The 26,338-nt window shown below is 35.1% G+C and overlaps 1 protein-coding gene across 1 annotated transcript in view; it reads left to right on the plus strand.

The window, feature by feature from the left end:
• BCAS3 (BCAS3 microtubule associated cell migration factor) overlaps nt 1-26,338 on the plus strand; it is a 598,955-nt gene that overhangs the window by 56,103 nt on the left and 516,514 nt on the right. Inside the window, 1 exon segment of the mRNA XM_027625284.2 lies at nt 25,741-25,813. Coding sequence (XP_027481085.2) covers nt 25,741-25,813 — 73 coding nt within the window.

Consider the following 26,338-nt stretch of genomic DNA (forward strand, 5'->3'; position numbering starts at 1 on the left):
TATACTTCATGTATAGCTTGCTATTTGTCATGTTATTTGGTGAAATCTATCAGATTTTATGTTATATGTCTTTAGTTTCATGCAAAGAAAATCTTTGCATATTTTATAGCCATGTCTAAATCATGACTGTCCTTTAAAGTTGAATTTAATTTTTTGTTATTTGTTTTCTTTTTATATTTTCTTGATTTTTCCTTGCCAACCTCTGATTTTCATAGTTTTTTTTTTTTTTGGAAATTTCTCCTTTTTTATGGTCTTTCCCATACTACAGTGTATTTCTTTGGAATCACGGGAACAGTAATTTACTAATCACCTCATCCTATGCAGTGCCTTGCTTGATTATATGCAATATGAGTAGTGACCCAAAATGAATTTATTCTGTATTTGACAGAAGAGAAACCAGAATTCTGCTTTTGTATAAAGTATTTTTATCATTTATCAGTGACCAAATGAATAACGCTGTTTTTAACTCTAATAGAGCTTGTAACTCATTTAGGAGTTTTATTAGCCTTATACTCATGCTGTTTCCTTATTGGTTATGGAGAAAGATGATCATTTTGGTCTCAGACTTGAATCAGATTTCTTAGAAATGCAGATTCAATCTTATTCATTATCCTTAGGAGTCCAGTGCACTGAGTACCTGAATTTTCTTCATATAAGAATGTCTTAGAACTAATTCTTATAAGCTAGGATCTTAGTCCTAGAATAGGACTCTGGAGATAAAGTTTCCTAAATGTCTCCAAGCCTAATTTCTGTTACTCATCCACAATGGTAGCCAGCTTGGCTTATTTCTTCTAGATTATTTCTATTATTACTTATTGCTAGAAAGGTACTATTATTTATCATCCTGTTAAATAAGGAATTTACAATTTAATATCTCAAAGTAAGCCTGGTGATGGGTATTAAACAGGGCATGTACTGCATGGAGCACTAGGTATTATATGCAAATAATGAATTATGAAATACTACATCAAAAACTAATGATGTATGGTGATTAACATAACATAATAAAATAAAATAAAAAAAAAAGGTTTAAGAAAAACCCCTAAGATCCAACCCATTTTTTCCTACTGGAGTGTAAATGCCAAGTAGTTTCTGAAGCTTATAACATTATAAACAGCCCACCCATGCAGTCAAGAATACCAGTTGTTGCTGTTTTTTTATGATATGAATGGTTAGAATTATTTTTCTAGAAACAAACATGAGCAGAATAATTTTAGAGTTGTTAAACTTTTTTTCATTTGCTTATTTTTGTAAATTTTCACATGCTTCTAGGTGTCGAGTTTTCATTATTTTTCATAAGGTACAACTACCAGTTTCATCCTTTTCAAATGATGTAAATGTGGTTTTTATCACATTCAGAGAAGAGCTGTTTGATTTTTCAGCTGTGTGAATTCAGGGATTTTGATTAACTTCTCCAGAAGGGTTTATTATAATTTTTTTTTTTTTTGCTGTAAAGTTCTAATGTTAAGTAAATCCTGTAAACACACACACACACACACACACACACACACACACACACACAAAGTCTGTTCAGCCAAGACACCAGCAACCTTCCAAAAGTAGGCCAACTGACATTTGCTTATAGTCATCACCAGTATTTTGCAGAGGAAACAGGCTTATTGACATTTTAAATGGCCAAATTATGAGATTTAGGGCCTCCCTAATGTTTTCTGCTCTAATTACTTCTCAGTTTGCCTTGTGTATTTTTTTTTTTTTTTTAATAACACCTCTTTATCACTGGGGCTTTTACTACTTGGAATCATTTAGGTTTTTACAAAATTTTGCTAAGCCTGTGATTTAGGTAAATTATAACTGGAAACATATATTCTGTTCCTCTTAAATTTCTTTAATGTTTTTGGTTGGAGAAACAGTGTTTCCAGGAGAGAATACCTGTTTTAGAAGTGCTCCTTTTTTAGTTTTTTAGTTTTGTGATGTCATGGTGTTCAATTTGAGACATTGATCTAAGAGTATTCTTGGTTTATACCCATTTGAACCCTGCAGTTAAGGGCTTTTCCTATGAGGGCTGTAGTGAGAGGGAAGTGTATTGAACAGAAAAGAAAGGAAGTAAATTTATAAATGAAGTGAATAATAATGCTTGATATTTTTCAGATGAAATTCTAGGTTGATTATATACATTATCATCACTTTACTGCTAGTCTGCAAAGGTGAGTACCATTACCTGGTTTGATAGGTAAGGAGACTTAAAGCTCAAAGAGGGTAATTGGCTGGCATAAAGACATATAGCTGTTGGGTGGTAGAACTGGAATTTGAACTTTAAGGCTTGGCCTCTTAATCATTAGGCCTCACTGTCTCCATGATTACAGAGAAACACGTTTACCAAATCTAGGTGTTTCTAGGCTTCGTCTCTTATGGAAGAAATCAAACTGTTGTGTATTCATTGAAATATGTAAAAAGTAGCTCTGTTTCTCTGTATTTTCTTCCATTTTGAAAGTCTAAAGTATCTTCAGTTGTCTTAGTGTCTTCATTGTATTTGCAGTCCTTGGTTGTTTAGTCTAAGGGTGAAGAGCAATTAAAATAGTCAGTATGAGCACCAATAGATAGAAAAGCCGTTATCCAATATAACTACATTTAAAATTTTAAGCTGTCAGGATAGAGTATGTCACAAAAACAGCTGTAGTCTATTCAAGTTACATTCACCTTAAATTAAGTCAGCTGTTGAAAAGAAATGTTGGTTCCCTTTTACAGGACTTGGTATAAACTCCTGAAAGTACATCAAAAGGGTTAGTGACGGATATCTTGAATCAGATAAAAACAAAGGTGTAACACGAAGCAACTAAATTACATGTGAGCTTAATGATTCTGACCCAAATAAACAGACTTGTAATGGAGATGCTGATGATTATCAGTACAGCTTAAATGCTTTTTACTGTAGAATTGTAAAGAAGAAGTGGGTGTCTTAGTGAATTGGACAAGTTGTGGTCTTAGAAATCTGTGTTCATTTATCATAACACATTCCTAGGTGTGAAAATGAAAACTCATAATTTTCTAAGTATAGTTATTGTAAAGTAAGCCTTTAAAAATTTGTCTTTTAAAGATCTTATTTTAAAGATTTTATTTATTTGAGAGAGAGCATGCAAGAGAGAGCATGAGCAGGGGGAGGGGCAGAGGGAGAGGTAGAAGCAGACTCCCCCCTGAGCAGGGAGCCTGATGCGGGGCTCCATCCCAGGGCCCTGGGATCATGACCTGAGCTGAAGGCAGACTCCTAACCTACTGAGCCACCCAGGTGCCCTCTTTTGGACTATTTTTATAACTCCACTTTATCTCCTTCCTTTATTGTGTCTATTAATTATGTTTGTTTTGTTTTTATTGGTTCTTTAGGATTTATAGTATGTATCTTTAATTCATCGTAGCCTACTTTTGAGTAATATACCATTTCACATGTTGTATAAAAATCTTAATACAACAACAAAAAACTTTATTTAAAAATGGTCATGTGACTTGAATAGACACTTCTCCAAAGAAGGTATAAAAATGGCCCCATACTGCAAGCTGGTGCAGCCACTCTGGAAAACAGTATAGAGGTTCCTCAAAAAGTTGAAAATAGAGCTACCGTACGACCCAGCAATTGTACTACTGGGTATTTACCCCAAAGATACAAATGTAGTGATCCGAAGGGGTACGTGCACCCCAATGTTTATAGCAGCAGTGTCCACAGTAGCCAAACTATGGAAAGAGTCAAAATGTCCATCAACAGATGAATGGATAAAGAAGATGTGGTGTGTGTGTGTGTGTGTGTGTGTGTGTGTGTGTGTGTGTGTGTGTAATGGAATATTATGCAGCCATCAAAAAACCCCCAAAATCTTGTCATTTGCAATGATGTGGTTGGAACTGGAGGGTATTATGCTAAGTGAAATAAGTCAATCAGAGAAAGACATGTATTATATGATCTCAGTGATATGAGGAATTCTTAATCTCAGGAAACAAACTGAGGGTTGCTGGAGTGGTGGGGGGTGGGAGGGATGGGGTGGCTGGGTGATAGACATTGGGGAGGGTATGTGGTCTGGTGAGCGCTCTGAGCTGTGTAAGACTGATGAATCACAGACCTGTACCCCTGAAACAAATAATACATTATATGTTAATAAAAAGAAAAAAAGAGAAGATAGTAGGAAGGGAAAAATGAAGGGGGGGAAATCGGAGGGGGAGATGAGCCATGAGAGACTATGGACTCTGAGAAACAAACAGAGTGTTCTGCGGGGGGGTGGGGATGAGTTAGCCTGGTGATGGGTATTAAAGAGGGCACGTATTGAATGGAGCACTGGGTGTTACACGCAAACAATGAATCGTGGAACGCTACATCAAAAAAAAAAAAAAAGGCCCCATAAGCACATGAAAAGATGCTTACCCTCATCATTAGGGAAATGCAAATCAAAACCATGATGAGGGACGCCTGGGTGACGCAGTCAGTTAAGCATCTGCCTATGGCTCAGGTCATGATCTCAGGGTCCTGGGATTGAGCCTCACATTGGGCTCCCTGCCCAGCAGGAAGTCTGCTTCTCCCTCTCCCTCCTCCCCCCTGCTCGTGCTCTCTAGCCATCTCTCTCTCTCTCTCTCTCTCTCTCAAATAAATAAATTCTTAAAAAAAAAAGAAACACATGATGAGATACTACTTCATACCCATTAGGATGGCTATTATTAAAAAACAAAATAAAACATAACAAGTGTTGGTGAGGATATGGAAAAATTGGAACCCATGTGTTTAAGCATAGCCACTAAATAGTGTAGCCACTGTGGAAAGTGATATGGTGGTTTCTCAAAAACAGTGGATTTATGAAAAATTGTAGTTATTTATTTAAATATTTAAAAAATAGAATATATATTTTTAAGATTTATTTACTTATTTTAGAGAGAGTGTGCATGAGTAGGGGGAGGGACAGAGGGAGAGAATCTTCAAGCAGACTCCCTGCTGAGCCTGGCGCCTGACACAGGGCTCAATCCCACAACCTATGAGATCACCACCTGAGCCAAAACCAAGAGTTGGACGCTCAACTGACTGAGCCACCCAGGTGCCCCAAATATATATATATTATATATATATTTTTAATAGACTTTGTTTTTAAATCGAATTATTAAATTTTTATTTTATTTTTTCTTAAGTAGGCTCCACACCCAACATGGGGCTCGAACTCATGACCCCAAATTCAAGAGTCGCATTCTCTACTGACTGAGCCAGCCAGGTGCCCCTAGATTGACTGACTGACTTTTCTTTCTTTTCTTTCTTTCTTTCTTTCTTTCTTTCTTTCTTTCTTTCTTTCTTTCTTTCTTTCTTTCTTTCTTTCTTTCTTTCTTTCTTTCTTTCTCTCTCTCTCTCTCTCTCTCTCTCTCTCTTTCTTTCTTTCTTTCTTTTCTTCTTTTTCTCTCTCTCTCTCTCTCTCTCTCTCCCTCCCTCCCTTCCTTCCTTCCTTCCTCCCTTCCTTTCTCTCTGTCTCTCTCTCTTTCTCTTTCTTCCTAGATTTTATTTTTTAAGAGAAGTTTAGGATTTACAGAAAGATTGAATGGAAAGTATGGAGAGTTCCCATATATTTCCTGAATATATGTGGATTGTTCCACATCCTTGACAGCATTTGATGTTGTCAGTGTTTTGGATTTTGGCCATTGTAGAATCTAGCTGTGTAATGGTATCTCATTTTAATTTGTTTTTCCCTAATAACGTATGATGTAGAGCAGCATCTTTTCATATGCTTATTTGCAATCTGTATTCTTCTTTAGTAAGATATCTGTCAAGTCTTTAGCCCAAGTTGTTTATTTTCTTATTGTTGAGTTCTAAGAGTTCTTTGTATATTTTAGGAAACAGCCCTTTATCATATATATAAATCATATGTGATAGATATATCATATATTTTTAAATATTTTTTCCTAGCCAATGACTTGTCTTATTCTCTTGACAGCATCTTTCCCAGAGCATATTCAAATATGTTTTCTTTCTGTTCTCTATTTTAGCCCACTCATGCTATTTCACAACTCACTAAGGCTCTGTTCATTTTTTTCAGTCTTTTCTCTCCTTTTTTGTTTCTAGTAATTTCTATTGCTGTCTCTTCATGTTTCCTCATCTTTTGCCCTAACGTATCTAATATATTGTTAACTTATCCAGTGTATTTTTCACCTCAGATGCTGCATTTTTCATTTTTAGAAGTGTGTGTTTATCTGTATGGAGAGATCTCACATGTGTTTCTAACATGCTCACACTTTCCTCTGCTTTCTTGAATAGAGTATGTTTCTCATAGCAGTTTAAATGTCAGTTTATTCTGTTGATTGTTTTATCAACTTATGGGTCTTTTTTTTTTGCTTATTTGCATTTCTTGAAATATCTGTTTAGATGCCACACATTATGGATTTTATATTGCTCATGGCTGGTGTTTTGTATTCCTTTAAGTATTTTGGGACCTTGGTCTAGGATGCTTAAATTACTTGACTTTTTGTTTGGTATGTTTGGCCTCTACTATAAGGCAGGGGTGTGTAAACCTTTTTGTAAAGGGCTAGATAGGAAATATTGTAGACTTGTGGGCCATATAGTATCTGTCATGACTATTCATCTCTGCCATCATAGTGCAAAAGCAGCTATTGGGAGTACCTAAATAAATGAGTAGTATGTTGGGGCATTCATAGGACTCCCTTGTCTCAAGGATTACTGTCCTGTGCTGTCTATTGTTCAATGTCTGGAAAATGTCTTTTTATACATTTTATCTGTTTCTTAGTTTTAGAGTAGGAGGGTAAATTTACTCCCTGTTACTTCATTATGGCTAGATGTGTAAGTTCGGCATTTTGCCTCTTTAATTCTTTTCTCCTTTTTTCCTCCTTCCTTCTTTTTTCCTCCTTCCTTCCTTAATTTTTTTAGAGAGGGAGGGGGGAGGGGCACAGGGAGAGAGAGAGAGAGAATCTTAAGCAGGCTTCATGCCGAGTGTGGAGCCTGACATGCGGCTCGATCTCAAGACCCTGAGATCATGACCTGAGCCAAAATCAAGAGTCTGATGCCACCCAGGTGCCTCTTAAAAAAATTTTTTTTTAATTTATTTACTTATTTATTTTTATTTTTAAGTATTTTTAGAGAGGGGGGCAGAGGGAGAGGGAGAAATTCTAAGTTTTGGATAATTTTTCTTAAAGATTGTTTAGAACAGTGTCTAGTATGTATCAAAAGCTCCATATGAATTTTTGTGAGTGAAGCAAAGAAATAAATTGGATTTGGATTTTATTTGTAGGATAGTTTAAAATTTAATGTATCTTTAGAGACCTTGAATTTCAGATCCTTTAAAAGTTGCAGGTATTATACAGGAATTTTTAGAGGTATTGTAGTCTTAATTGTGCTTTCTTCTCTCTGGTGCTTGATGTAGTAGCAAAAGAAAATGATAAAAATACCAAGGGATTCCTTTATTTCTTTTGATCTCATGAATAGGTAAAGGAGGCTTAAACTTTCCTTCCCCTTTTACTGTCACCAGGGGACTACCATGATTCTTGGCTTTCAGAGAATGGCATCTTTTTTTTCCCTTTGCTTGTGATGCTTTTAGTCTTAAAAACAAGAGGATTGAGCCTCAGTTGTTATCATTTGAAGTATCTTCTTGGCACCTTCTGTTTAACCTAGGTTTCACTGAAAATTTCCCTCCTGTTGCTGTAACTGTACCTTGCAGTTTTTATGTATATATGGGTTTACTTAGGGAATATTTTAGAATTCCATTATTTTCACTTGTGTAAACATGGAAAGAATCTAATTTGAAGTCAAGTGAATTTATATAGCTTTATATTTAACAGCAGCAACCTGTCAATGAACTAATCAAAACTCTAGTTTTAAAATGTGAAAAACAAAAATACAACTTTGGGTGTATATGTCTGCAAGAGTGAGGAACACAAAATTTAGGACAATGGCTACCTGGTAGTGGGTGAGTGAACAGGGTTTAGGATGTATGAATCTATATAAGTAAATGGAAATTATTGGTAACGTTTTACTTCTCATCTTGGGTAGTGGGTTCATAGGTGGTTAGTATGTTATTAAAACATAAAGGAGAGATTCAAGCATTAACGAAGAGAAATAAACCAGGGATTATTAATGGTCTAATTCTTTGTACTCAGTCCCCTGGGTACAGTGGAGAAAGATGCAAGCAAGAGAACCTGAATATAGCAGTCTTTACTAGGACAGAAATGGAAATCAGAAATGAGAATTATAAGTTTAGAGTAAAGAAATAAAAGGGATAATTCTCTATGTATTTTGCCTTGAGAGATTTATTATTTTTTTGCATAAGAATATATGTCTTAATTTGTTAATTTTTTTTAAAAAGATTTTATTTATTTGAGAGAAAGAATGAGAGAGAGAGAGAACACGAGGGGGGAGGGTCAGAGGGAGAAGCAGACTCCCCGCCGAGCAGGGAGCCCGATGCGGGACTCGATCCCGGGACTCCAGGATCATGACCTGAGCCAAAGGCAGCCACTTAAGCAACTGAGCCACCCAGGCACCCTTAATTTGTTAATGTTTTAAATTTAGTAGTATTAAATCAGTTCTTTGTTTTAAAAGTGTGTGTGTTTATGTATGTATATACGTGTGTGTATATATTGTATATGTGTGTATATATATGTGTGTGTATATATATATATATTTTTTTTTTCTTCCTCTAACCAGAACAATGCTGAATGTATTGAGCTAACGTCTGCTCTTGGTATTTTTATTCACATTATTTATTGCAAGAGCCACTGAAGTATCATCTCAAATTGATCTTCTAACCTATATACCAAAGTTTTAACCTACCTCACAGAACTCTCATGATGATAAACAAAATAAAGTATAATTGTTTTCTAAAGATTTTATTTTTTTAAAGTAATCTCTACACCCAGTGTGGGGCTTGAACTCACAACCCCGAGATCAAGAGTTGCATGCTCTTCTGACTGAGCCAGCCACTTGCTCCAGAAGTAAAATATAATTAAAGCAATTTTTTTCACTGACAAAGTGGCTAAACTGAGCAGGTATCAAAAGGGAGCCCCATGGCCCTTACTCCACTACTGACAGGAGAAAAGAAGTGACTCCAGAATTCTTAGTGTCTCCCGCATCACCATTTCCCCCTGCCCCTCTCATACTATACTCACAGTGTTGCCATCACTATCTTGAGCCAATGGGAACTAAATTGCTTATGTCCTTTATCCTTGTGCTAACTCAATCACCATGAGAAGCCTAAAGGTCCTCTCTCATCCTTATACTCTGGGCATATAGCATTCACTTGTCAGACTTTTCAGATCTCTCTGTTAATTCCCCTTCTCCTCCACTACTCACCCCAACTCCTGAAACTTTTTGACTGGGTCCTCTAGAAGTCACTGTCTGTCATCTGCAAAATCCCCTATATCCTTAACCAACCTCTTTTAGAATGTTCTTTTCCTTTCTCCATGTTGCAGTCTTTCTTAGTTTTACCTTCAGGTTTTCGAAGATTTTTGTGTGTGTGTGTGTGGTTTTATGTAGTACCACTCTTCAGATTCCTAATAGAGTAGGTGTTGAACATCTTTCATATGCTTCCTTAAAATCCCTGTATCTCTTTGACAATATGTCTATTCATGTCTTTTGCCAATTACTATTGAATTTAGGGAGTTCTTTACATATTCTGGATGCACATTCGTTGTTGGATGTGTGATTTACAAATGCTTTTTTTCTATCTGTGGCTTATCTTTTCATCTCAGTTTATATAAAGTTTAGTTAATCATTTATTTTCAAATGGAAAGATTATTTCCTCAGGAATATTTTGGCACAGAGTAATAGAGATCCTTCTACACATTATTAACTTTGATACTCTGTATTTTGGTTCTTGTTTCTCAGATATTGTTATGCTTGGGGAAATTGGTCTTACTCAGCAAGAACTCTGTGTTGCTCAGCAAGATTTATTTCCCTGCAGTCTGCAAATCCTTAAAGGAACTGGATAAATCTCAAAATTTCCTAGTTGATATAGTTGATCCCTGGGTGTTATAAGAGGTTTTCTGTCCCTTTATGAGTATATAACTTACCTATCATGTAAAAAGACCAACCCTAGCATTTGACCAGGCAGTATTATTCTTTTGGCTAGAATTGAGTGGTTCACGCATGTGTGTTGGGTGTGTGTTATAAGTAGCATATGGTTGGGTGGGCAGAATAAACTCTGGACTATGTACATGTTAGCACATATTTATTATGAAATTTCTTTGTGTCCAAAGTACTTTTTTTCTAGGCAGATATTGAATAAACACCTAAATATATTTTTTTACAGTATACTTTTTGGTTAATACAGTATTAATGTTTTTAATTCGTCTCCATGGTGCCTTGATTCTAACCGCATTATTCTATCACCACAAATAGAGTTTTTCTAAATCATACAGGGATGGTTCAAAGCTCTTTAAAAAGTGTTCTTGGTAATATAATTTGAAGTCTGGAATTGTGATGCCTCGATCTTTTCTTCTCTTTCTTTTTTTTTTTTTTCTTGATTTCAAGATTATTTTGGCTATTTGGGGTTTTTTGTGGTTCCATACAAATTTTACGATTGTTCTAGTTCTGTGAAAAGTGCTGTTGGTATTTTGATAGGGATTGCCTTAAATCTGTAGATTGCTTTGGGTAGTATAGACATTTTCACAATATTTGTTCTTCCAATTCATGAGCATGGAATGTCTTTCTCCTTCCTTCCTTCCTTCCTTCCTTCCATCCTTCCTTCTTTCCTTCCTTCCTTCCTTCCTTCCTTCCTTCCTTCCTTAAGATTATTTATTCGAGAGACAGAGAGAGAGAGAGAGCGCAAACACATGCAGGGGGAGTGGCAGGCCAAGGCAGAGGGAGAAGCACACTCTCCGCCGAGCAGGGAGCCTGATGCAGGGCTGGATACCAGGACCCAGGGATCATGACCTGAGCTGAAGGCAGACACTTAACCGACTGAGCCACCCAGGCACCCCATGTCTTTCTATTTCTTTGTGTTCTCTTCAATTTCTTTTATCAGTGTTTTATAGTTTTCAGAGTACAGGTCTTTCACCTCTTTGGCTAGGTTTATTCCTAGATATCTTATGGTTTTTGGTGCAATTGTAAATGGGATTGATTGCTTAATTTCTCTTTCTGCTGCTTCATTATTGGTATATAGAAATGCAACAGATTTCTGTATGTTGGTTGTGTATCTAGGTTAGGGTCCTTTGTATCTTTCTTAGAATTTTGGCTCAGTGTGGCATTTTTTGAGATACACTTCTAAGCTAATTATATGATATCTGTAGATATTTTGTTAGGCATACATGGAAATTGTCTAAATATTGGCCCTTTAAGAGAATTTTACCACCATGTTTAAATTTTTTTAAATTTATTTTATTTTTTAAAGATTTTATTTATTTGACAGAGAGAGACAGCGAGAGAGGGAACACAAGCAGGGGGAGTGGGAGAGGGAGAAGCAGGCTTCCCGCGGAGCAGGGAGCCCGATGTGGGGCTCGATCCCAGGACTCTGGGATCATGACCTGAGCCGAAGGCAGACGCTTAATGACTGAGCCACCCAGGTGCCCCTAAAGTTTTTTTTTTTTAATTTTGGAATTTTAAGTCCTCTCTCCCAAAGAATTTTCCTTCTTCTTGTTTTTCTTCTTGATTTTATTCTATCTTATACTTATTTGGAACATATTTCCTCATATTGTCTTGTCTTATTCTCACCTTTCTTTTTTCTTAGTCTTTAAAAATGTTGTTATAAAAATGAATTATATATAGTTATACATGTATATTTTTTGCACAGGTATTCCTTAATTCCATTTCTTTCTTCATGAGGGAATATATTAACAGTTGGTGTAGGTGTTTCCAGGCTTTTTCCTAGGTGTGAATTTCTTTCTATTTTACTACGGATTCATCAAGCTTACTGGATCACAGGATTGTTGCCCTTATATAATTCTGGAAAATTGTCTTCTTATCTCTTTGAATATCGTATTTTTAATTATTTCTGTCCTCCTTCTGTCATTGCCTTTACCATGTTCCATATAGAAATTTCTGTCAAGAATTCAACACCAGGTGAATAACCTAGCTAGAAAATAGGCTAGCCTTCACAAAAGGAAAAGAAATCCACACCAGCTACTTTTTGTTTTTGTTTTTGCCTTAAATAAAAACTGAAAATTAAGAATGAGCAGCATATGAGGACAACCGGTGTTTAAAAAACAAATAGACTGTTAGGAGAGTCTTGCATTACATGTGAAATACTATGTTATTTGAAGCTAGATTTGTATTTCCCTGATGATGAGTGAAATAACTTAGACACATACTGCAAACCCTAGAGCAACCAAGGAAGGAAAAGGGAACAGATAACAAAAACCAAACAAGTGGAGTTCATCAGACAATAGAAGGGATAAAATAGAATATTAAACAAGACTTAGTTAATCCAGAAGAAGACCAGACCTAATTATATGTCTGTCTATAAAAAATAAATGTTAAATATAAAGATACCAATATATTTAATCAGGTGTAGAAACTAATCATAAGAAAGTTTAAATTCTTTATTAATATTGGGTAAAGACTTTAGAGTAAGTATTCCCAGGGATGAAGAGGGACATTTCATAATGAAAAAAAACACCAGTTCTTTGGAGGACAGGACAATCCTAAATGGGTATTCATTTAACAACAGAGGTTCCTTTTTATTGAAATTTCAGGGTTTTTTTTTTAAATAAATCACCCATATACCTAGTTTTAAATGTCAGATAACCAGGGCTTGACAAAAATTAGTCATCCTCTACTTCATAGGCAGAGTGAAGACCCAAAGGAGGGAAGATTGTATATCTGGGTAACTTGAGGGAGGCTGCTAGTGAGGCTGAGGCAGAATGGGTGAGGGGTATTAAGAGATAGACGAGAGCGAAATAAATGAGGTACCAAAGGTTGTAGGGCTTATAAACCATTATAAGTATTTTTGGCTTTTACTTTCTATGTCTGAGATAGGAAGCCACTAGAGGATTTTGACAATTACATCAATCAGACTTGTATTTTTATAGACTCATGCTATCTGCTGTGTGAATAGAGGGTAGGGTATAGGGCTTTATGTTCTTCAGTTTTGGAAAATTCTTATTATTTATAATTTCTTCCTGTTTTCCCTATTCTCTCTTTTTGGGACTCGTACAAGTTAGATATTGGACATCTATAACTTTCTCATTTAATTTTTAAAAAAAATTTCCACTTACTCTATATTTTGGGAAGGATTTGTTAAATTTATCTTCCCATTCTGTTGAATTTAACTTAAATAATCTTAAAATTGTAAACATTATTTGACTTTGATGTGGGATTGTACATGATCACATTAATATTTGTGGTTCAGTAATTCAAATGAAAGAGATTAGTTATCCCTTGTGCTTATTCTTTTTTTCTTTTTTTAAAGATTTTATTTATTTATGTGACAGAGAGAGTCACAGCGAGAGAGGGAACACAAGCGGGGGGAGTGGGAGAAGCAGGCTTCCTGCAGAGCAGGGAGCCTGATGCGGGGCTCAATCCTAGGACCCTGGGACCGTGACCTGAGCTGTAGCCAGATGCTTAACGACTGAGCCACCCAGGCGCCCCACCCTTGTGCTTATTCTGAGGTTATTTGGCTTTTTAGGCAACCTTTCTTTAAAAAGGTCAGGGTAAAATTTGTTAAATCCTTATTTTTTTTTTTTAAAGATTTTATTTATTTATTCATGAAAGACAGAGAGAGAGAGAGAGAGAGAGAGAGGCAGAGGGAGAAGCAGGCTCCCAAGGAGCAGGGAGCCCGATGCGGGACTCGATCCCAGGACCCTGGGATCATGACCTGAGCTGAAGGCAGACGCTTAACCACCTGAGCCACCCAGGCACCCTGTTAAATCCTTATTTGTAGTATTGGCAGTTGCTTCTAAAGTGGAAGTAATTAACATTTTGAATGAAGTGGATTACTTTTTATTCTAATGCATATATATTCCAACTTCTTATTTTGAAAAACATCAAGCCCCCACAAAGGTAGAAAGAGTAGGATGATAAACCTCTGACTAATTATTAATATTTTGGTCACATTTTAGATAAACAAGAGGAGAAAGCCCACCTCTCTCTAGTGGGCTTTTTCTAATCAACCACTCTAATCAACCACTATCAATGTTATGCACACAGTTTATTTCCTTTGCCACTGAACAAATTTCTCATTTGCTTCAATTTTTTAATGGCAGGTATAATTTACAATAGAGAAATGCAGAGATTTTTGTGTTACAGTTTGTTTTGGCAGATGCATACACTCCTGTAACCCATACTTCTATAAAGATGGAGGTCATATCCATCACCTCAGACAGTTCTCACACACCCTTCACAGTCACCCTCATCTCCTCCAGAGGCATCTATTCTGATTTCTCTCACTTTGGAGGAAGTAGCTTTCCCTGTTCTTGATGATGTTGCATGTATCAGTGTATCTTTCCTTTTTATTATTGTAATATTCCATTATATGGATATACTAAACTATCTGTTTTTCTGTTGATGGAATTTGGGTTGAATGTAGTTTTGAGCTGTTAGGAATAAAGCTGTTGTGAACATTCTTATACACGTCTTTTTGTGTCATGGAGTTTGAGTCCCCATTTGAGTGTGCTGAGACAAATCAATAGAACATGTAGAATATGAGGCTCTGTTAAGTGTTTTGAAGAAAAATAAATCAGGATAAGGAACTAGAACCTGACTGGTAGTGGTCTTTCTGATTGGAAAATGTTTTAGCATGACCTAAAAAAAAAAAAGCATGCTAGTGAACTATGCACATAAGTAGGGCATAACGAGTATTTCTAAGTAGAGAGCAGAAAATGCAGCATTCCTAAGGCAGAAGTGTGCTTGGCATTTTCCTGCATGGGTGAACAAGACAGAGTTAGGTCAAAGAGATATTGGCCCCATGGTAGAAGAGAAAGGGAAGTCAAGGATGTGAACAGGTTTGTTTTTGTTTTTTTTCACCAGAAAGGTAGATGAATGGATTCACCATCCTAGAGTTGCCAGCAACAGTAATAATTGCATCAAGTTTACTGAGTTGTTACGTGTTGCGGCACCTTGCCTAGTCCATTGCATTTATTATCTTTTTAAATCCTCACAACAATCCTATGTGAGGTAATGTTATTTATCCTCACTTTACAGATGAGAGAATTAAAGCACTAAGGGATTAAATACGTTAGCCTTTGTCAATAATTTTGTTTATTTTTCAGCAGAGAAGTTGATCCTAATATTCTGACAGTAGCTTTTTTCAGTGGCCAATTCAGGAAAGAATTGGGACTGTTTTTCAGGTTCACATGTGGCATTTAGTACCACAACAACTTCAACAAGTTATTTAACCTCTCTTCCTATCAGTTAACTCTGATGTCAGGTGGATGGTTTGTACTTTGTGCTTGTTAAGGTCTGATGAGTCTAGACTGTGAAAGAGCCCCAACGGCCAGATCATCAAAGTGAAATAATATGATACCACTAAATGTTAAGGGATACTTCACATATCGAACATTTTAACTTATGGGGGAAGGTAGTAAGGCTAGCAATAATGAAAAAATGTCTTTAATATATTAAACTTTTTGAAACTGTGGAGGCTAAAATGTATACACACATTTTGGATATTTGAGGCAAATGGCAAAAATGCCTTTGGTGGTCATATTTAGAGAAAATTGTTCAAGAAAATACAATTTCTGTCTTGTTTCTCCTTCTTGTGGTTGGTTGATGGACCTCCAACCTCCGTCTAGTTTCCTGAATCTGTTTCCTTCCTCATCTCCCCTTTATTCCATCTCTGTCTTCTCTGTCTTAAAAAATTCCTTGCATTTTTCTCTGTTTAGGTAAGAAATAAAAATGAGGATTACCCAGTTTATAATGGGGATTTTTTTTTGTAGCATAAAGGAATTTTGTAAGAGAATAGAACCTTTTAGTGGGAAAAGATCCTGACAGAATCGAAAATTACATACAATAAAATTTGATTATCAATGACAATGGAATCATACTTTCTAGCTAAAATTTAGATGTGCAAAATGTGACTACAACTTGAAGCTCACATTGAGAGAATTTATAAGGAAAACGACATGGATAAACTGGTTGAATTAAATCTTTTCTGAAAGAAAATTATTTCAACAAAATAAAAAATGTGGTGGAAGGCTTGTAAATGGTTTAATTAACTGATAAGATGAATTAAATTGTTCAGTGGGATCTTTCTGCAAAATACTTTCTCAGTTAAATTTTATTAGTATTAGCATACTTTTATATAAAATCCTTATATTTAAGACATCATTCTCCATATCAAGAATAGAGTTGGAATATTTCATTATCAGTTGGATTTGTATTTGCCACTGGATCTTCTTTTGGATCCTCACAGAAGTGATTTCTGTTTGATGTCTTGAAATCTTTCAGGCTGATTTATGAGCTTAAACTCTCTGGTTCAGATGAGTTTATAATGGTATGTATGGTGAGAGATATTATTTAACATTTTCTGACATGCAAACTGTCTTGATTTTTGTTGAGGGAAAAAGGAGTTGTTACTTGGTGGGCAAGCCCATTTTCATTACTTTAATTGTGTGATTTATTAGGATTTTAAGCTTTTTATAAATGTTTTAGTGTTAGAGGACAGAATTAAAAGGATTTAGAATAAAAGGAGTTTAACAAAAGGACTTTGCAACAGGATTGCAATAGTTTTTATATTTGATGGATTTGGCTAGCCGCTTTTCATTTCAATCTTCATGCTACATTCTGTTAAATGCTGTAGAACAGGTGTGTGTAACGTCATTCTCTCTATTGTACATGCAAATAAACACAATTTTATATATAAAAAGTTAATCCTCTACAATTTGGAGGATTACATTATGGGAGGGTGATGACTCCATTAGGCATCATGGAGAGTACATGCTCCTATTTATACTGCATGAAAAATCAGGTTAATAGCTACAGTGTTCATGAGATTGTAGAATTTTTATACTAACACTTTAAAAATTGTATTTATTCAAACCATCCACAATGACATTATTTAAAGCAGAGTTAAGATTTTGTTACCTAGTTTTCCAACTCTGAAATTAGAATTTGTTTTATTATGTTATGTTAATCACCATACATTACATCATTAGTTTTTGATGTAGTGTTCCATGATTCATTGTTTGCGTGTAACACCCAGTGCTCTATTCAGTACATGCCCTCTTTAATACCCATCACCAGGCTAACCCATCCTCCCATCCCCCTCCCCTCTAGAACTGAAGTGCATGCCTCAAATACATTTGGAGATTCCGTTATTATTTGTTTGCTTATTGTTGACTCTGGTCTTTTCTGCTTGCCTGGTTTTGGTAGTAGTTGTGTTGGAAGTTATGCTGTTTGCAAGTTATGATTTTATTTTGTGTTTAAAATTTTTGTTTGGCTCTCTTTGAATATCCGTGAAGAATGTAAGTCTTCAGTAAGTGTCAGGTGGCTGACCTTCTAGTGCAAAGTTAGGAGTACTGATTGTAACCCATTAGGTAGCTGAAATCAATGGAGTTCTTCCGTTCAGGTTTGAGAATGCAAAACAATCAAACCATTCTCACCAGTATTATTTGCATTTTAAAGACATGATGTTTCATTCATCAAAATATCAAATTGTTATGTATAATACAGGTACAAATTGTAAAAATGTTCTAGACACCAGGAAGCAGAAATAAAGTGGTTATTGTTGCAGGTGAAGGTGAAATATGTAGGAGTGAAGAATTGGGCTTGCATAGATGAAGTTCAGCTATAATTAATTTGGAACATAAATATTGTGGGCTTTGGACCAGTTAATTGTTAACTTGTGTTTCATACAAGTTGTATTGTTAATTGTGAAATTTGATTTATTTGTTGAGCAAGGGTAACAGCACAAATCTATAGTAAATTAAAAATTTGTAAAGACTTATACATTGATTGTTATAAGCTCCTAAAAAATTAAATAGAACTTTATTCATAAACACTAATTGTGTTTTTAGTTTTGATCTTTATCATATTCAGATGTTAATATAGTCTGTCAAGGGATGATAGAATTTGTCTTAACCTATTTTGTATAATTATATTCACAATTTAAAAATGTCATATTAGGTACATCATGTCACAATCTAACATGTAACCGTTAATCTGTCTCCTCTGGATCAGTCCCCATTATTTTTGGAGCGTTCTGTTAACATGGATTCTTAACATTACAGCTGTTTTTATCATCCAGTGGAAACATGAGACATTGTTAATAGAGTGCTGAAGTCCCCTGGCTACCTCTTCCAAATATTACCTTCATCCTAACCCCCTAAGAGGTATATCCCTATTTTGAAATTGATGTTTATGTGATTAGTATGTAATGTAACTAAATATCTATGTGTGTATGTATGTAACTACACATCCATGTGCATGCTTGCACTGGTGTACCTACACATGTGCTCAACTTATTTCTACCTTTTTCAAAAATTTTAATTGTGGTAAAAAAATCACATGCAATTTACCATCTGTAGAGTACAGTTCAGTAGTGTGAAGTAGGTACACAGATCTCTAGAACTTCTTCAACTTGTGAAACTGAATCTCTGTATCCATTGTGTAACAGCTCTCCATCTCTCCCTCCGCCCCCAGCCCCCAGCCCATGGTAACCGCATTTGACTTTCTCTTTCTATGAGTTTGACTACTTTAGATGCCTTGTGTAAGTAGAGTAATGGAGTTGTCTTTTTGTGACCGGCATATTTCACTTAGCATAATGTCCTCAAGATTTATCCATATGTAGCATGTAACAGGATTTCATTCTTTTTAAAAGCTGGATAATATTCCACTGTGTTTATATAGCACATTTTCATTATCCATTCAATCCATTGATGGACCTTTGGGTTGCTTTCACCTTTTGGTTATTGTGAATAATGCTGCAATAAACATGAGTATTTAAGAGCTTGGTACATCTTTTTTTAAATTAATATTTTAAGAGCAGTTTTAGTTGTGTAACAAAATTGAATGGAAAGCACAGAGGATTCCTGTATACACCCTGCCTTACCCCCCATCTCTCCCACTATCCACATCCTTCCATGTTGACACCTAAATTGATACATCATTACCACCCAAACTCTATAGATTACATTACAATTCCCTATTGGTATTGTATATTCTATGGGTTTTGACAAATGAGTAATGTCATATACCCATCATTGTAATAGCATACAGAATAGTGTCACTGCCTTAAACAGCATTTATGCTCTATGAATTAATCTCTCCTTCCTCTAAACTTCTGATAACAACTGAACTTTTTATTGTGTCCATAGTTTTGCCTTTTCCAGAATGTCATATGATGGTCGCACAGTAGGTAGCTTTTTCAGGTTGACTTCTTTCACTGAGTGGTGCATTTAAGTTTCCCCTGTGTTTTTTTCATGGATCGATAGCTCATTTCATTTTAGTCCTGAATAATATTCCGTTGTCTGGATATATCAGTTTATTTATCCATTCACCTACTGAAGGATATCCTGATTGCTTCCGAATTTTGGCAACTAGAACAAAGCTGCTATAAACATCTGTGTGCAAGTTTTTGTGTGGACAAAAGCTTTCAACTCCTTTGGGTAAATACCAAGGAGTGTGATTGCTGGATTGCATGGTAAGAGTATCTTTAGTTTTGTAAGAAACTGGCCAAACTGTATTCCAATGTGGCTGTACCGTTTTGCATTCCTACTAGCAGTGAATAATCTCCAAATCTCTGCTGACATTTGTTATTGTCATTGTTATGGATCTTGGCCATTATAATAGGTGTGTTGTGATTTCTTGTTGTTTTAATTTAAATTTCCCTGATGATATATGATGTGGAGCATCTTTTCATATGCCTATTTGCCATCTGTATATCATCTTTGGTTAGGTATCTGTTCAGATCTTTTTTCCACTTTTTAATTTGGGTTCTTTGCGTTCTTATTGTTCAGTCTGAATTCTTTGTATGTTTTAGATAACTGTCCTTTAATCAGATGTGTCTTTTGCAAATACTTCTCCTAGACTGTGGCTTGTCTTTTCATTCTTTTGACATATGCAACTTTTTAAAGAGCAAAACCCAAATTATTTAATATTTATAGAAAAACACTTATAAACCAATCCTAGCAAGGAGTTTTCTGAAATACTACATATTTACAGGAAGTTGCAAAAATACTAGAGAGGGGTACTGCATACCCTTTACCTAGTTTTTCCCAATGGTTTCCTCATATGTAAGTATAGAATAATATATAAACCAAGAAATCGATGGTGGAATGTGTGCACATAGTTCTGTGATATTTTATCACGTGTAAGTCACTTTAACCACTACCACAAGCAAGATTCAAATCTAGACCATCACTACAATGATTTCCTTCATGCTGTCTTCTTCCACCCTCCCTAACTTTTGAGAACCATCAATCTGCTCTCCATCTCAATAATTTTGTCATTTCAAGATTGTTACATAACTGGAATTACGTTTGAAGTTTTGAGATTGGCTTTTTCACTTAGCACAATGTTATTGAATTATATCCAAGTTGTTTAGCATATGAACGGTTCCATTTTTGTATTAATTAGTATTACATGGTATAGAGGTACTCATCTGTTGTATGACATCTGGGATGGTTTCCCTTTTTGACTATTTCAAATAAAACTATAAAAATTTGTGTACAGGTTTGTGTGGATATAAGTTTTTAGCTCTCTGGGATAAATGCCCAATACTGTGATTGCTGGGATGAATGGTCAGTATATGTTTAGTTGTTGTTGCTGTTTTTTTTTTGTTTGTTTTTTAAGATTATTTGAGCGAGAGAAAGAATGAGCAGGAAGGAGGGGCAAAGGGAACGGGAGAAGCCGACTCCCTGCTGAGCAGGAAGCCCAATGCAGGGCTCGATCCGGGACCCTGGGATCATGACCTGAGCAAAGGCAGACTCTTCACCAACTGAGCCACCCAGGTGCCCCTGCTGCTGTTTTTAAAGAAAACATCAAACTTTTTTCTAGAGGGGTTATACTATTTTACATTTCCAGGAATGTATGAAAGATTTAGTTTCTTTGCATCTTTGCCAACACTTGTTATTATCATGATTTTCTCTTTTAGTTATTCTAATTGGTATATAATTACATCTCATTTTGGTCTTAATTTCCATTTTCTTGAGGGCTAGTAATATTGACAATCTTTTCATATGTCTTACTTGCCATCCATATCTTCTTTTCAGTGTAGTATCTCTTTATGTCTTTTGACGAGTTTCTAATTGGATTGTATGTTTTTTCAGTGTTGTGTTTGAGTTTATATTTTCTGGGTATGAGTTTTTTGTCAGACATGGGTTTTGTAAGTGTTTTTTTGCCCAATGTGTAGCTTTTTATTTTATTATTAATTTTTTTGCTTATTTTTTTTTAAGATTTTATTTATTTATTTATGAGAGGCAGAGAGGGAGAGAGAGAAGCAGAGGGAGAAGCAGGCTCCCAAGAAGCAGGGAGCCCGATGTGGACTTGATCCCAGGACCCTGGGATCATGACCTGAGCCGAAGGCAGACGCTTAACCATCTGAGCCACCCAGGCGCCCTTTTTTGCTTATTTTTAAAAATTTTAATTAAGTCCAGTTTATTGATTTTTTTTTGGCCCTATGCATCATCCTTTTTTTTTTTTGTTTTAAGATTTTATTCATTTATTTGCCACAGAGAGAGAGATAGAGAGCACAAGCAGGGGGAGTGGCAGGCAGGCAGAGGGAGGAGGAGAAGCAGGCTCTCTGCTGAGCAAGGAGCCCGATGCGGGGCTCAATCCCAGGACCCTGGGATCATGACCTGAGCCACTGACTGAGCCACCCAGGTGCCCCTGCATTATACTTTTTGATAGTCTGTGTGTCTGAGACCTCTTCACCAAACCCTAAGTCCTGCAGGTTTTCTTCTAAAAGTTACATAGCTTTACATATAAATCTATGATCTATTTTGAGTTAATTTTGGATAAGGTGTAGGGTTTAGGTCCAGTTTTATTTTTTTCCTATGGATGTCCAGTTGCTCCAGGATTACTTGTTGAAAAGACTGTTCTTCCTCCATTTAATTGCTGTTACACCTTTATAAAAATTAGTTGGCCATATTTGTGTGGATCTGTTTGTGGGTACTCTTCTATTTCCTTAATCTGTGTATCATATCAATTAATATCTCTATTTATTTGGATTCTCTTTGATTTCTTTTATCAGCATTTTGCAGTTTTCATTATATGTCCTACACATTTTGTTAGATTTATTTATTTAATTTTCTTTTGAACAGTTATAAATGTTATTTTACTTTTTAAAAAAAGTTTTAAATTCCAGTTGGTGTAATAACAGTGTAATATTAATATCAGGTGTACAAATTGTTATTGTACCTTTAATCTCATTTTTCATACATTTATTGCTAGTATATAGAAATACATTTGATTTTTGGGGCACCTGGGTGGCTCAGTCAGTTAAGTGTCTGCCTTCAGCTCAGGTTATGATCTCAGGGTCCTGGGATCAGGCCCTGTGTCATTGGGCCCCCTGCTCAGCAGGGAGTCTGCTTCTCCCTCTCCCTCTGCCTCTCCCCACCCCCGCTTGTGTTCTCTCTCTCTCAAATAAATAAAATCTTAAAAACAAAAAAAGAAATACAGTTGATTTTTGTATGTTGCTCTTGTCTCCTGTGACCTTGCTGGACCAACTCACTTACTAGCTTTAGGGTTTTTGTTTGTTTGTTTGTTTTGATTTTGGTTTTGGTTTTGATTCTATGTATCAGTCATATTATTAGTACCTAGGGATTTTATTTCTTCCTTTTTTATCTGTATACCGTTTTTCTTTCTTTCTTGTCTTATTGCTTAGGCTAGAACTTCCAGTAGTATGTTAAATAGCAGTGATGAGTGTGGATATTCTTACCTTGTTCTTGACCCCAGGGGGAAAGCATTCAGTCTATATGAGGTTAGTTGTAGGTTTACATAATACTGATATTATGTAATACCTAGAGCAGCTATTGGAATTCCTGATTCTGTAAATAGCCTGTTTTTTTCTCCATGGAGGCTTGTAGAAACTTCTTGTTACCACTATCCTGAAACGATGCACATTGGGGTTGGTTTGTTGAATCTATTGTTCCAGACCTTCAAAGGGCTTATAAAGTTATATTCTTTGTTCTGGGAAAAATTTTTGGAATAATTCATAGATGATTTCTTCCTCTCTATTTTCTTCTCTTTTTTTTCCCCTTTTCTCAGGAACACCTGTAACATATTGTGTTTGTGTGTGTGTGTGTGTGTGTGTGTGTGTGTGTGTGTAGATTAATGCTGTTTTCCTCTAGTTTTTGTGTTTTTACTCTTTGAGAAATTTTCTGAATTTTACCTTTGACCCTTGTGTTGAGTTTATTAAATAATCTACCTTGTTTTTTTTAATTTCTAGGAGCTCCCTTTTATTCTCCAAGAGTCCATTTTTCATTGTATTCTCATATTGTTCCATGCCTAAAATATCTTTTCTTGTATCTTACAAATTATTAGTGGGGTGGGTGTGTGTGTGTGTGTGTGTGTGTGTGTGTGTGTGTGTGTGTGTGTGTGTAATGTTTTTCTTCCTGTATAGAGTTAGCCCCTTGCAGATGACTGTTTTCCTTGTCTGCACATATTTGTAAGTGGCAAACTAAAAACCTGATCAAAAGTTCTGTGTTTCGTTTGTCAATTTTTAATTTATTGTTTGGTGCTTTGGTTGTGCTCTTTGTTGGAGCCTTCTGATTGACAGTGTCTTTTGGTCTTTCTTCATGGACTGACTTGTTAAATTCTCTGGAGAAAGCTCACAAGCTCCTTTATAATCTCCTAACTGTATCAGGATAAATCTCAGGTGTACCTAATGTAATCAGTTGTCAAATCATTTGAGTCTCAGATTTTATTTTTTTTCCCTAGCAGTAGCTTGAACTTTTACTTAGGGCTGCTAAGTTAGTCATTACTCATCTGTTTCCAAAATTTGTTGCCCACAAATTTTATTATATAGTTTTCAACCCTGCTTGATTTAATGTACTTTAACTGGAATTTTCAGAAGGGATAAAATGAAATGTGTGTCTTCAGTCTACTAGCTTGTCTCAGAGATGAAACCACTTACTTGTCTCTTCTGGCATTTGTCTCCTTATTTAAAAACAAAGCAAAATTTTGGGGGAAGTTAATAATATTCATATAGTTTGAAAACTAAAAAGTACAAAGTATATGGACAATGAAAACTTTTTTCCCAATTTTTGTTCCCTGTCTTTTGCTTTTTACATTTTCCCTCCCATAGGTGACCATTAGTTAGGATTTTTTATGTATCCTTAGAGAGTGTGTAGGTATGTATATATGCAAATAAGTCTTTCTTTCTCCGTGTTATACAAAAGATGGGAATAGTATTCTGTATCTTTCTATTTTTGTATATGTATTTTTCCACTTTATATTTTGGATTTCATTTCATGTTTTCATAGAGTATACATTTATTTTTTTATAGCTGTAGGAAATACTTCATTATATATTTGGAACGTAGTCTTCTGCTGTTACAAACAATGCTGTAGTGAATAATTTTGTATTCAAGTTATTTTCCTCATGGCTGAGTATATGTGTAGGGTGAAATCTTAGCAGTGATATTTCTCTGTTAAAGACTATTTGCATTTAGAATTTTGATTGATATGGTCAGAGAATTTTACAGAACTTTTGGATTTTTTTGAGAAGATCTTATGTAAAGGTCAGTGTATATCAATATAATTAAAAGTTTTTTAACGGAGAATTTCTAACTTATTAGAAGTAGTAAAAATAATATGACAATCTCTAAGAACCTATTACCCATCATTTTATGGCTAATCTTATTTCATTAGCATCTATTCTCCTTCAACCAGAATATTATGAACTATTCCCTCCCAGATATCATACCAGCCTATTGGTTAATATTTTATTATTTATTTCCGAAAGACAAAGAATCTTAAAATTATAACCATAGTACCATTTTCACTTCTAAAAAGTTAGCAAATTTCAATATAGTTTTTCAATATAGTTCTAAGTAGAATTTCTAGTTTTAAGTGGAATTTCTCTTACGTGTGAGGTTGAGCATCTTTTTATGTGGTTCTGAGCCTTTTTGTATTTCCTGACTTTATTCTTCTGCTTGTTGCTACTATATTGGTTTTATATCCAGTAATATTGTTGAGTTCATTTATTGTCATTATCCTGTCTAGGACTTCCAGTATAGGGTTGAATAAGAACAGTTAATTGGGTATCCTTGTGTTATTACTGATTTTCATGGGAATGCTCTAAAGCATTACCTACAGTTTTGTTATAGAATATTTTGTAAATAATCATTGGGAAAAGAAAACTTATTCTTGTTGTTTTCTTTTGTTCTTATCATGATCAGGTATAGAATCAAATGCTTTTTTGGCATTTGTTGAAATGCTAATATAATGAATTACATTAGTAGGTTTTGTAATGTGAAATTATTACTTGGGTAAATCCAACTTTGTTATGAGATTTTTTTCTAATATATTGCTATTTAGTTTACTATTTTTAAAAGGATTTTTGCATTTATGTATATTGATAATGGCCTGTAATTTTATAATTTTTCTGTCCTTACTTCCCTTTAAATAATTCCCTTTCATTTTGACATGAAAATTATACTAGTCTTAGGTAATTAGTTAGTGGAGTTGGGGGTGGTTTCTGATCTCATGGAGAATGTGTATAAGATTGAAGTTGGTGCCAATTTTTTAAAAAAGATATTTTAAATGCTGGTTCAATTTTAAAAATAGTTATAGGTTTATTTAAAGCTGTTCTGTTTTTGTTCAAGTGTATTATGTCAATTTGTAATGAATGTTTTGCTGTCTCTTTAGCTGCAAATATTTTGAGAGCATGAAAATAATGGAAAATATAAAAGAATCCTTCTCAAAGTTTTATTTTATGTTCCTTCTCAGGTACTCAAAAGTGTGACAACTTTGCTGAAAAAAGGCCTCTCCTTGGTGTTTGTAAGAGCGCTGGATCTTCTGGGTAAGGAAATTAAAAAATTCTTTGAACCACTATTAAAAATTTGTATTGTTATTTCAGAGAGTGAATTTTGGTATCTTAAAATCTTTGTTACCATAAGACAATGCTCTTACAAGGGAGAAGAGAAAGGAATTAAAAACATATTTAGGGTTTCCTGTGGCTCTGGCCTTGTTATTTCTCTGTTTACTGTTTTCTCATATGCAGGGTGATAGCAAGAGACAAAAGAAAACAAGCAATAGATCAGAATTCAGTCTTTTTTTAAAATTTTTTATTGTTATGTTAATCACCATATATTACATAATTTGTTTTGGTGTACTGTTCCATGATTCATTGTTTGTTCATAACACCCAGTGCTCCATGCAGAATGTGCCCTCCTCAATACCCATCACCAGGCTAACCCATCCCCCCACCCTCCTCCCCTCCAGAAACCTCAGTTTGTTTTTCAGAGTCCATCATCTCTCCTGGTTTGTCTCCCCCTCTCAGAATTCAGTCTTGAAATAAAAGATTAGCATCATTAAGAAAAATGTT

This window comes from Zalophus californianus, chromosome 16 (genome assembly GCF_009762305.2).
Source record: "Zalophus californianus isolate mZalCal1 chromosome 16, mZalCal1.pri.v2, whole genome shotgun sequence".
In the NCBI taxonomy this organism is placed as follows: domain Eukaryota; kingdom Metazoa; phylum Chordata; class Mammalia; order Carnivora; family Otariidae; genus Zalophus; species Zalophus californianus.